Source organism: Diabrotica virgifera, chromosome 2 (genome assembly GCF_917563875.1).
Source record: "Diabrotica virgifera virgifera chromosome 2, PGI_DIABVI_V3a".
NCBI classification, from domain to species: Eukaryota; Metazoa; Arthropoda; class Insecta; order Coleoptera; family Chrysomelidae; genus Diabrotica; species Diabrotica virgifera.
Window position 1 is genome coordinate 159,573,069 of NC_065444.1, and position 14,347 is coordinate 159,587,415.

Here is a 14,347-nt window from a genome sequence, read left to right on the forward strand (position 1 = left end):
CCAGCTTTATTATTTTTTTTTACCGGTTTTAAGGCGGTTCTAGATACACTACATTTATTGCCTCACCGATTTTTATAACAGAGTTACAGAGTGTTTTATCGATTTTGCCCATTCCTTCTGGACTTATAACTTTAGAACCACAATGTATTTTTTTTAAGTTATACTTCTTTAGGCGCGATTGAGATTGAGGGTGAATTTATATTGATCTGCGCGCATGCGCACACCGACAGTTTGGTATTAGTCTTTATACGGGATCTGATTGGGTGTTGAAATGATCTGTCAATAATTGTTCAATATGGAGGTTATCGGTAAACAAAAATGTTGTATAATATTAGTTTTTATTGTTTTGAGGACAGAAATACAATCAAATTTATAATTATAGTGACTTTTTAAATAATTTTGAAAAGCCACAGGTACGTAATTCTAAATGTTTCAGTTGTATTCCAATAAAAAATTATCTTCATACCTATTTGGAAAATGTAAAAAAAAAATAATGTATGGTATGTTAAACAGTAAATGGTTAAGTTCAATTAGTTACCACTATAAACAGCCCGGATTAACCGATAATAGTATAAAAGGCCCGGTTTCAGGTAAAATTTATTTTAGGCTTTATTATGGGAGTACCGTCTAGTCAGTGTTAATTGCAAAAGATCAACTCTGTCTACCTCGGTGGCTTATCGCTCCGGGTGGGTCTTAACAATGGGCCAGGTCAGATAAATTTAATAATATTTACGACCGCACTAATTGAACTCAAACCATTTACTGTTGAACAAACCATACTTACCTAGTACTTGCTATGCTATACCCCTAGTAGGCAATTCTTTAATTTACATAATCTGATTACGAACAGAATTTCTACAAATTTTCATCTAATGTATCGTTTTCTTACTCTATATATTGTTGTATTTTAATTCGACAAAAATCAAACTAATAAAAATTCATATAAACAAAATGTCAAAAAGTTGTTCAGTTTGTGTATATTCCCACATGACGTATACGCGAAGGTGGTGCAGTTTGAAATCGCTTTGACTCTCGTACGGCGGGATACGCGGGAAGTAGGTTCAAGCCCAATGCAAGTTATATCATTTTTTTTTATTTTTTTTTATAGATTTTATGATTGTAAGTATATTAATATATAATTTTTTTCAGAAAATACGTATTCATTTAAAATTTTTGGCAACAAATATTGTTCAGAAATCATTTGTGGCATTTTTCAATGTGTTTGTGTGTGTTTTATTCTTTGATTTTTTTAATTTTTGGTATTGTTTTAATAAAAATTTTTGGAAAGTAGTAGAGAAACTGTTTAAAGTATATTGATTTCGTTGAAATCATATAATAGACGAATAACTTCTTACGTGCGTACAAAGTACACACATTCTTTTTTTATTTTTGGTACACATATGTCTCATATAGAACCCAAACCATCCAACTACTAATCACAAGAAAAATCCAGATCCTGATTAACAAAAAATATAAATTCATTGTGACCTTGAAACAACACTCTGTATATTGAAATTTTCGAAATCCGTTTGAATATTTAAAAAGAGCACATAAAAGAAGTTTAATAGCTCGCTTAAATTTTTTTTCGCAGACAATTTATTGACTTGGATTTTGAAAATTGAAGTTTTTTATTTTTCTTTTTTGATTTTTCTCGTGATTAGTAGTTGGATGGTTTGGGTTCTACATGAGAAATATTATGTGTACCACATATCAAAAAATATACAAAGTGGTTCCAAAGTTATGGGTCCAGACAAAAATGAACAAAATCGATAAAACACCCCTTAACTCGTTTATAAAAATCAGTGTGGCAATAAAGTGTAGTATATCTAGAGTCTAGAACCGCGTCAGTATGTATGTTACCTACCTACAGTGCATGTAGACCTGGATCCCGCATACCAAAAAAGTTGGTTAATAGCAAGCTGAAAATTTGTTAATAGCTTAACGGTGTCTAGTCGGACAAACTTTGATGTATGGGAACACTGGAACAGTGGAAGTTTTAATTGTGGAACAGGTAAAAAATTTGGAACGTCAGTCTACGAAAACGTTCCATGTATTTTGTCGGACAGAACTTCCAGTTAATTTGTTACCATTTCATTACACTCTCATGCAAAAATTACACTGCTATTTAACACCAACTGGGCATTTTAATACGCCCGACACGTGGAGCATGTTAAATGACAGGAATTATGTTGGTGATAAATAGGATTCTGATTTTTTGCACGTGAGTTTAATGAAAGGGTAACAAATCAATTGGATGTTTTGTCCGACAAAATACATGGGAGTTTTTCATAATCTGACGTTCCAAATTTTTAAATTGTTCCACAATTAAAACTTCCCCTGTTCCAGTGTTCCCGTACATCAAAGTTTGTCCGACTAGACACCGTTAAGCTATTGACAATTTTTCAACTTGCTATTAATAAAAATTTTTTTGGTACGCGGGATCCAGGCCTAATGTTAATTGATTTATTTCAGGTGATGATGAGGACGTTGACATCCCGCAAACTGTCACCGTAATAAGGCCCAACACAATACTTCTTGTGTGTCCAACAAATCTGGGACGAATAACTTGGAAATATTTAAGTAGCATCGATGGAACGGAAACAAATATAGAGGTAACATAAAAATTAGGTATGTGATTTTACAATTTTACAACTGACTTTATTTTCAGAGTGACTCTCTTTCCTCACTTACATTTGATCCGAAGGAACATAAGAGTGGAGTATATGCATGTGTGGCGAATAATTCTTTTGTCATTAAAAAGGTTAACGTGACTGTGTTAGAAGCCCCATATTTTACACGAAAAAACCAAATGCCGAGGCTATTAGTGAAGCCTGCCGGAAACATGGTGAGGCTTACTTGTAGAGCTGAGGGAAATCCCAAGCCGAATATCACGTGGTATCGAGATGACAAATCTCCCCCTACAAGAAAATTAGGAAATATCAAAATCAGCCCAGTTTCCTTAACGTTGGAAGATTTGGTGCCTAATGATGCAGGAAATTATACCTGTTTAGTGTGTAACATCGTTGGATGTATCAATTTTACTTTTGCTGTGGATGTAGTTGGTAAGTACCTAAATCAAATATTTAGCAATACTATTCTTGTAATCATTATTTTCCCATTACAGTTCTTTATATATATATATATATATATATATATATATATATATATATATATATATATATATATATATATATATAGTGGAGTCACTGAAGGTGGATATGAGCTATTACCTCCGATTTCGTTGAACCTCCATCGATTTTCATGAAAATTGGTGAGTAGTTAGAGAATACCTCAAGGAACAAAGGTGACATGATGCCCACTTGCGCTTTTATCCTGGGGATGGATAGCACCCCTTCTCGGGGGTGAAAATTATTTTAATTAAAATAATACCATAAATCGATAAAGGTACAAATTATAAGTAAAATTTTTTATACAGGGTGAGGCAAATAAAGGGCCTATTAGAAATATCTCGAGAACTAAAGGCAACAGAATCATGAAAATTGGAATTACGGGGTTTTGAACGATGATCTATTAAATGAAAATATTTTTATCTCTTTGCAACTTCCGGTTATACCGGAAGTTGCTTATAACTTCGTTTTTTTAAATGAGACACCCTGTATATTTTTACATTTTTGGATTCTCTTCGATGTCTTCTTTCTTAAAATATGAGGTTTTGTAATATTATACAGGGTATTTTAAAAGATAATTACGTTTTTTTATTAATTTCGTAGCAAAATTAACACCCTGTAGAATTGTACTAGTTTGACATCTAAAACTCTACTTACGTTCAAATGATTTTTAATATACTCTACTATTGTTAAGAATCATTAGTATAGCAAAATTTTTAATTTTAGTATACAGGGTTGGTCGAAACTCGGAATGAGTATTTTCTGAGTTTTCTTAAATGGAACACCCTGTATTTTAGTATTGTAATGAAATTATATTTTATGGTACTTTTTTATTTCTTAAGCATTCCCTATACCTTTCTGCTTTAATTTGTGCTTAATTGTTAATCGCACCAACAATCTTAACTAAGTAGGTATTTCGATAGCTAAACCATTATTGGTAATTTTAAGGACCAGTCTGGATTAATATATATAGTCGGTTCGCTAAACTCAGACGCAAACGGCTAATGATTTTAGTACGTAACTTTTTTGTTTTTTGCCAATTTTGACAAATTTTGCAAAATTACTAAATATTTAGTAATTATTAACTATTTAGTAATTATTTTTTTGGCAATTTTATCAAATTGGCAAAATTACTAGCTTAAATCAGTAGCCAGTTGAGTCTGAGTTTAGCGAACGGACTATATTTATTTCTGAAAAATTATTTTAGATTGAGTATTTTCAAGGCCAACCTAATAAAATTTTACGTATTTTTTGTTGCAATTAATGTTTAGCTTGAATCACCAATAACTCACAAATTAAAGCAGTTAGAAATAGGGAATGCTTAAGAAATAAAAATGTACTATAAAATATCATTTCACTACAATACAAAAATACAGGGTGTTCCATTTAAGAAAACTCAGAAAATACTCATTCCGAGTTTCGACCAACCCTGTATACTAAAATTAAAAATTTAGCTATACTAATGATTCTTAACAATAGTAGAGTATATTAAAAATCATTTGAACGTAAGTAGAGTTTTAGATGTCAAACTACTACAATTCTACAGGGTGTGAATGTTGCTACGAAATTAATAAAAAATCGTAATTATCTTTTAAAATACCCTGTACAATATTACAAAACCTTATATTTTAGGAAAGAAGACATCGAAGAGAATCCAAAAATGTAAAAACATACAGGGTGTCCCATTTAAAAAAACGAAGTTATAAGCAACTTCCGGTATAACCGGAAGTTGCAAAGAGATGAAAATATTTTTAGTTAATAGATCATCCTTTAAAACCCCTTTATTACAATTTTCATGATTATGTTGCCTTTAGTTCTCGAGATATTTCTCATAGGCCAGTTATCTGCCTCACCCTATATAAAGTTATTAAAATAAATCAACACTTTTTGAGTTATTAAACATCAAAAATTTTTATTTTTCGTAAGAAAAATCCAAGTTTTTACCTATTTTTCATAAATAACTCAAAAACTGTATGTTTTTAGAAAAAAGTTATAATTACCAAAATTGAAGATAATAAAAAGTAAAATAAACGAGTTACTAAAAAACCATTTTAGCTTTAATTTAAAGTGAGCTATACGTAATTGAATGTATATTTTTTTCGGCGAGTCCCAAATCCTAATATTCAATCTGAAATAACAGGAAAATTATGCATTTTATAACATAAAGTATTAAACATTTGTCAAAATACTTAAAAATATCTATCAAATGAGTCATCGAACAAGTTGATAGGGTTAAAAGTTTATGCACCAAAAATGTTTCAAAATTTATCTTTTAAAAATTTTTCCAAAAAATGGTGTTGTTTTTTTAATTACTCCGTCAGTTTTTACGATATTAGATTCGCCTAAAACCCAATTGAAAGCTAATTTCAAGGGATAATAAACCAAGTCAAATTTATCCTTTTAACCCTCTCACTTTTTTAAAAATAAAAGGTTAAATAGTCCCGATTACATGGTTGTCGCAGCAAAATTTAAGATTTAAACGTTTCTATATCGGTTACTTTTTACCCCAAGGAAATAATAAAAACGGTAGAATATTTGGTACAGGAAAAACTAAAATTTGGTTAAATATCATTTTTTACGTATATTGAGTATTTTTGGAGTTATTATCAAAAGAAAATGAAAAAACAGTAATTTTAAAAATTCTGATTTTCTTAAATTATATCTTTTTTTCAAAAATGTGCATTCGAAACCGGTCAAAATTATTGAAATCATTACTTATGCTAATATAAAGAAATTGTAGTAAGAATTACTATAAATTTTAATTTTTGTGGAAATGGCGTATGTTTTATTTTTCACTTTTTCCTAAAAAATTCGCAAGGGCTCTCTTATTTTCATCATAACTTGCTTAATTTTGATGGTATTAACTTCTCCTGGAGCTCATTTAATAGGTATTGCGAAGTTCTCGGATAAGTGTATAACACGTACATTTTATAAAATGGATCGTTTTCCCGTTATTTAAGCTTCAATACTTAAATTTGAGTACTCGTCTAAAAAATATACATTCAATTACCCCTAACTCACTTTAAATTAACATTAGTTTAGTTTTTTAAGCTAGAAGTTTATTTAGTTTTTCATTAGCTTCAATTTTGGTAATTAGAACTTTTTTGAAGAAACTTATAGTTCTTGAGTTATTTATGAATAATCGGTTAAAAACATGGATTCTTTTCACGAACAATTAAAATTTTTGATGTTTAATAACTCAAAAATTTTTATTTATTTTAATAACTTTATATAACAAATTTTGCTTAGAATTTGACCCTCTGTCGATTTATGGTATCATTTTTAATAAAATAATTTTTACCCCCGAGAAGGGGTGAAATCGACCCCCAGGATAAAAGCGCAAGTTGGCGTTATGTCACCTTTGTTCCTTGCGGTATTCTTTAACTACTCACCAATTTTCATAAAAATCAATGGAGGTTCAACGAAATCGGAGGCGAAAACCTTCAGTGACTGCACTAATAAGAGCAAATTTATGGAGACTAAATTATTTAGGCACGTATATAAAAAGCTTGGGGATATTTTAAAACATTTTTTTTAAGACATCTCCACTTTGAAATACATCAGAGAATCTAATATATAGTTAGGAGCAAAATTGTAAAATTCATCCATTTCTTTCGAGAATCGTCTATTTTTGAGACCAATAATAAATTCCGAAACAGGCCGATTTCTATTTTTATACTATTATTCTGGCATATATATAATACTTGTGACGTTATACATCTGGGCGTGATGATGTAGTCGATGATTTTTTGATAATATAAATCATGTGCTAGCTCATTTGAGCTTGAGCAGGTTATGCAATTTTCTATTCTGCAATATGAATACTAAGATATTTATTTATACGGGGTGGCAAATCAAATATTTTTTTTAGTTAAATGAATTGACAAAACAAATAGTATGTATGTAATTTATTTAATTCAAAATACATTTTATTGCTGTCATGACTGAAAAAATGTGTTCTTTATTTATCCGCATCAACCACTTGTGTTATTAGCGGTCGATTTATAATATAAAATGGAGAATATTATACAAACACATTTCTAGAAGATATAGAATAGAATAGAGAATTTGTCCTTCAAGATCGTTTACATGATATAGGATACATGCATATACAAAATATCACTTAAAAATTATTATAAGATAAAATACAAACAGTACATAGAATTAATTATTTACATCACCCATATATTCGCTTACACTCAGGGCCGGGTTTAGGTCAATTGCCGCCCTAGGCAATTCTCTAGTAGCCGCCCTTCAAACATTTACCATTTTTGCGAAAAAAAATGCAAGCAGAATTTTTTATTTAGGCGTTCAAGTATTATATAACGCGATTTTTGAAGATTTTTGACCCCCCCCCCCTAACCTGCGTTACGTAATACTTGAACGGTCCCTTAAATGAGAAATGTATTGTTTGGAAATGTATTAAAATGAGGAAAATAGAATTTATAAAAAATAATATTTTACACAAGTGAGAAGAACAAAAATCACACTGATCACAGTATGGTATGAATTCACTTTTGACCGGTGAAAATAAACACAGAATGTTTTACATAAAAATGAAAAATTATGATTATGTATAATTTGCAATTTGCACTAGTATAAGATAGAAATGTGTTGCGATAGCAGTAGCCGTTATTTTTTAACTGTTATCTCACTGAAGCTATTTCACACTGTTACATCATTTTCATAATAACTGAAAGATTCAGGTAGCTGACTACTTTTTTAATTATTGTAGACCTATAGCAAGAAAACCTACCCGTGTCCTGTCTAGAGTTCACGTCCGTTTTTTTAATTATTAACAATTTAATTTGTATGTAATTTCTACATACATTACATATATGCAATTTTATTATAAATGTATTAATTAATAAAGGGTCTACTTTGTTTAAACATTTCTTGAAAAAATTATTTTTTCCAAATACCTATTTGCTTAATCATATTATAGTATGGTATAACTAGATCCAAACCCAGATATCCAAAGTGAAAGTTATCCTCCAACACCAAATTGTTCTATATGGTCTACATAATGTTCAGAAAAAAGTCACACCATTTTGAGCGTCGGATTTAGGGGGGAGAGGGGGGAGAAATCGGTAAATTCGTAGTTTTTTAAGTTTTTCGTCAATATTTCTAAAACTATGAGGTTTAGCATGAACAATCATCTATACAAAAATGTTCTACATTAAATTTGAAACAAAAAAGGTCCTTTTCATAATCCGTCTAAAATGAACGGTTCCAAAGTTATGGAGGTAATATATTATAATTGGTCCAAAAAAGGCCTAACCCAGACATTAAAAGTAAAAGTTTTCCTCCAACACCAAATTGTTCTATATGGTCCAGATATTATTCAGTAAAAAGTTACACCATTTTGAGCGTCCGGTTTGGGGGGTAAATAGGGGAGAAATCGGTAAATTAGTAGTTTTTTATGTTTTTCGTCAATATTTCTAAAAATATGCTTTAATGTTCTATACAGAAATGTTCTACATTAAATTCAAAACAAAAAAGGTCCTATACATAATTGTTATAGAATCAACGATTCCACAGTTACGGAGGGTGAAAAGTGGAGGTTTTCGATACTTTTTATATTATTTGAGCAATTTATAATATTTTTACTGATTGAAAGAAATTTTCTTTAACAGGATTTGCTATTTCAGTGGCCGATGGTATGTTAGTGATAAGCCCTTGAAGAAGCGGCAACCTCACCACCCAAAATCATCTTCAATTACCCAAGAAATATAAAAAATATCGAAAACCTCCACATTTCACCCTCCGTTACTCTGGAACCGTTGATTTTATAACAATTAAGGATAGGACCATTTTTGTTTTAAATTTTATGTAGAACGTTTTTGTATATAACATTGTTTACGCTTAAACATAGTTTTAGAAATATTGACGAAAAACGTAAAGAAATAACTAATTTACCGACTTCTTCCCCATCTCCCCCCCCCCAAACCGGACGCTCAAAATGGTGTAACTTTTTACTGAACAATATGTGGATCATATAGAACAATTTGGTGTTGGAGGAAAACTTTTACTTTGGATGTCTAGGTTAGGGCCTTTTTTTGGACCAATTATACAATACTACCGCCGTAACTTTGGAATCGTTCATTTTAGAAGGATTATGTATAGGTGCATTTTTTATTTCAAATTTATTGTAGAACATTTTTGTATAAAAGGTTGTTCATGCTAAACCTCATAGTTTTAGAAATATTGACGAAAAACGTAAAAAACTACGAATTTACCGACTTCTCCCCCCTCTCCCCCCCAAACCCGACGCTCAAAAATGTGTGACCTTTTTCTGAACATTATATGGACGATATAGAACAATTTGGTGTTGGAGGATAACTTTCACTTTGGATGTCTGGGTTATGTCATTTTTTTAATCAATTCTATCATACTATTAATGATCATAGAATAAGTTAAAGTACCGATATTTTAATGAATAAATTATTTTTGTTAAATAATAATTTATTGAACATAATTTATTCATTAAAATATACCTTAACTTTTTCTACGATTAATAATGGGCGAGTTCACCAGATGCAAACGTTGGCAATCAGTTTGCGCTTTATGGTTCTGAACGACTTGCTAACGTCAAACATGTTTGGAAAGCGGTCGCCATTTTTGCAAACATAAGATATTTAAGTTGAACTTTGCAAACGTGTTGAAATATGGCGGGAATTTAAATTGTATATATTGTAAAATATATTGATAAGGGTTTTATATATAAAATAAAGGCTACTGAAGACATTCTGCTACGTTATTATCTATTAAATAAATTTTCTTTTTTCCTTTAATAAAAAAAATAAATTCAAAAACGTATTTATTGAGAAAATTTATTTTAGGTTACGTTCAAACCAAGCAAGCAAAATGTCAAATTTTAACCTAAACAACCAACCGTTCAGTTCGCTGTCAACAAGTTTAGAATCAAAGCGCAAACATTTGTGAATGTGTTTGCATCTGGTGAACGCAGTCAATGATAGTATCATTGTATAAAATTGTATAAAAAATTAGACTGTTTATTAATTAATAAATGTCTAGACAAATTGCATATTTGTAATTTACACAAAAGTACATACAAATTAAAAGAAGAATTATCAAAATTCATTGAGTAGATCCCAAGATATAGAAACTAGTAGTAGTTTTAAGTTGCTTTTTTAGTTTTTGAACTCGGCATTTTTCGGCTCCCGCCAGGTAGCTGACAACTGTTTTAATTGTTGACCTATAGGATGAAAAGCTACATGTTTCCTGCCTAGAGTTCGCGTTCGTTTTTTAATTACTAACAATTTAGTGCAATCAACGCAGATGCTCCCCCTTCACTTACTATGACTAATCATCATTTGAACTACATTTTTAAAAATTCGAGTAAAATATCATCTTTCCGAATACCTATGTAAGAAGATGTTTTCAATGTTTTATAAATGTTTATAAACTAGTATTTTTTACTATATTAGATAATTTTTTATCTTTTCTTAATACATTTTGATAGGATCACTTTTCTATTTTCATTTGGAATACGCAGAAGTGTCCTATCTTCATTATTTTCTGTCATTTGTTATTGCAAACAAAGGTCTCTGGGATAAACAAATAGAATACCTAACTTTTAAACTAACTAATGGATCGGTCTCAAATTTTGGGAGTTTGTTATGTACCCCAATACCCAACTTTGAGTAAAGCGAAACACTAGAGTTCTAAGTTAGTTTTAGGAAAAGTTATTAATAAATAACGATTTTCAGTTATTTTGAAGTTTACGAAGTAACAAATTAACTTTTTGACTTTCAAAAATCGTCATTGTGAGGGTTTTTCAATGTTTCTAAAAAAATAAATTTTGCAATTTTATGTCAACTATTTAGCTTTTTAATTGAGTGCAAAATATGGAAAAAATCGCATTGATTGCACCAAATTGTTAATAATTAAAAAACACGATCTCTAGGCAGGAAACATGAAGGTTTTCATCCTATAGGTCAAGTCCACAATAACTAAAAAAGTAGTCAGCTACCTTGATATTAATTTCATTGTCCCGAACATGGTCTATTTCTTGCTTATTTCCCTGGCTGGAGTATTATATCAGTGCGACGACACGAATGTTATCTCCTTGTAATAATACAGTTTGAAAATCCCAACTCTAACTCGATTTCCTACTGGTAATCTTTAGTTTCTGCAATATGTGCAATATTGATGTTTTCAGTCAATTCACCGTGTTTGCGGAGCTTCTGGCGGCCCAATAATCACTAAATTTATGACTTCCGTTCTTTTTGGATGAATAGTGTTAGGTTTAAGATAACAAAATGCTATGTTTGTTTTATTTTTGATATGAATGCAATTTCTTTTATTTAGAAATGAACGCTCACTTCTATTTCATTGATGGATGAATGATGAATATACATATTTGTTATTCGATTTTAATTTTTAAATACAAATATTTTTTGTACAGTATTTTTGCCGCCCCAGGGGCGTCATTTGATAGGGTTAGGGGAGGCAGTTGCCCCCTCCCCTGAAACTGAAAATGACTGAAATTTACAAAAAATACTTTCAGTTTTCATTATTACATCATATAATATAATGTATTGTATATTATATAATGCTTGCCCCCCCCCCCATCAAAATTTCAAGCCCCTGTGCCGCCCTCTCACAATTTGCCGCCCTAGGCAGCTGCCTATATTGCCTAATGGATAAAGCAGCCCTGCTTACACTATAGAAACAATTTTGCAATAGGTACGATTTTAGTTTGCCTCGAAATTTATTTGGATTTATTTCAGATCTAATACCATTGGGAAGATGATTGAAAAGTCTTATACCCATATAATACTGGGATTTTTCGTATCGTCCAGTATTATGTTTTGATAGTCTTATAAAGTCATTTTGTCTAGTGGGGTACTGATGATAATAAGAGTTTGAATGAAACGTAGTTATATTAGGTTTTACATACAGTATACATTTAAAAATATAAATAGAAGGTACTGTTAAAATGTTATATTTTTTAAAATATTGTCGACATGAAAACCTGTATGGCAAATTGAAAATTAATCTAATTATCCTTTTCTGAGAGACAAATACTCTTGTAGCACTCACAGCACTACCCCAAAGATTTATATTACAGGCCAAGTGAGAATACACAGTTGCATAATAAATATTCAATAACTGTTCAATTGTAAAAAAACTTTTTAATTGTAAAACTGCGTAATAGCTACTATTTATTTTCTTGCAAACGTGATTAATTTGAGATTCCCAGCTCATATTACTATCTAGATACAAAACCAAAAGTTTAGTGGTAGTTGTCGAATGAACCAACTTTGATAGAGAACTGATGACTGGAGTTAGGTCTATAGTAGAATTGCATGCTAGTGGTCTTTTTAGCATTAACAACCAAAGCATTCTTTTTACACCATCCTGTAAAGTCTTCTGATATAACATTTAGTAAGACAGTTAATTCCTCAACACTTGAAGCAGATGTAGCAATAGTTGTGTCATCTGCATACATAAATATGTTATTTGATCTGACATATTTGGGCATATCACTAACATAGCATATGAATATTAAAGGTCCCAGTATTGAACCCTGAGAAACCCCAATATCAACATCACCATAATATGATCGACAGTCATTAAGTTTAACGAGAATTTTCCTAGAATGTAAATATGATGACAGCCATAATGAGAACTGACCCCGAAAAGCAATATTTTTTAACTTCTCTATAGCAACTCTTACGTTTATAGTATCAAATGCCTTTGAAAGATCAGAGGAAAGTGCACCCACAAAATCACCCCGATCCAGTGCATTGTGAATGAAACTGAGTAATTCAACAGTAGGACCCTCTGTTGACCTTCCAGGCAGAAATCCGTGTTGGTTAGAACATAATATATTATATTTATTAAGGAAGCTATACATTCTTTTGTATACACATTTCTCAAAAACTTTACCCAAAACAGTAGGTATCGTAACTGGCCTATAATTATCTAAAACAGAATTATCTCCACTCTTGAATATTGGAGTTACAACTCCTACCTTCAAACTATGTGGAAAGATACCTTGGGCCACTGATAAATTTATCAAGTGTGCAAGTGGTTTCGCTATATATTCACTAATACACTTTACCAATTTAGTCGATATACAATCAATATTCAGTCACATTCTAATGTTTTGACAGTTCTCTTACGTCAAAAACTTTGACCTACGTGATATCGCTTTTGTAGTAAAAAATACTATACCCTAAATTTAAAACTATAAAATAATTTATCTATAACCTACTTAAGACATTGATCCTAGTTGTCTTAAAAATATTTCACAGATGCCCGTATTTACTAATAATACATATTGGTTCACAAAATAATCTTTTCAAATACCACTCGTCCTCTAAATTTTGCTTGATAAATTTTTTCGTTTTCTTACTTAAACTTCTTTATTTAGGGTAAAATCACTCAAACAAACCGAAATGGATAAAATCACTCGTCCTTCGGACTCGTGATTTTATCATTCGGTTTGTTTTCGTAATTTTACCAAATAAAGAAGTTTTCGTGAAAACAAAAAAATTTATCGATAAAATTTAGAGGACTCGTGGTATTACCTTTGATTATTTCATTCATAGGAAATTCTGACTAATAGAAAGCTACAGAAATGCAAATTAAGGTGATAATTTTTGATAATATCCCGTCGTTAAGCATATTATGTCAGATGCCTTTCGTTGCTACGAAAAAATACATTCAGTGACATTAATGACAATTAATGTTTTAAAAATTATAAAAGTGATGACTCTCAATCGTCATATTATATTTATAAAAACTGTGTGTTTAATGGTACTTTGTACTTACATAAATAAATTACAATTAAATTTTGGTTTTGAACAGTTTTATTCATGAAATAATCGCAACAAATTGCACACGATCTCTGAAATTAATATAGAATTTTTGCTCTCGTGACACTTTGACATAATTTCACTCGCCTTCGGCTCGTGAAATTACAACTGTCAAAGTGTCACTCGGGAAAAATTCAATAATTTCAGAGCTCTTGTGCAATTACTACTGATAATTTTATCAGCAAGTTGGATTTTGTCACAATTATTACGTTTTACCGTCTTACCTATTTTGTTATTTACCGTGCGACATATAAACTTCTGCTTCTGTTGTATAGTATTCTTACATTCTAAACTATTTTGAAAGAAACTCTTTTTTGCTTCGTCGATTAATTTGACATATTGCTTCTTTTTTTCTTTATATTTAAAATG

General features: G+C 30.5%; 1 protein-coding gene across 2 annotated transcripts in view; it reads left to right on the top strand.

Moving 5' to 3' along the window:
* LOC114334642 (fibroblast growth factor receptor 4) overlaps positions 1 to 14,347 on the top strand; it is a 215,293-nt gene that overhangs the window by 67,598 nt on the left and 133,348 nt on the right. For both annotated transcript variants that reach the window (XM_050642874.1, XM_050642873.1), the window contains 2 exons: positions 2,473 to 2,612; positions 2,669 to 3,062. In XM_050642874.1, the coding sequence (XP_050498831.1) occupies positions 2,810 to 3,062 (253 nt within the window). In that variant the 5' untranslated portion in view covers positions 2,473 to 2,612; positions 2,669 to 2,809. The remainder of the gene's footprint in view (positions 1 to 2,472; positions 2,613 to 2,668; positions 3,063 to 14,347) is intronic.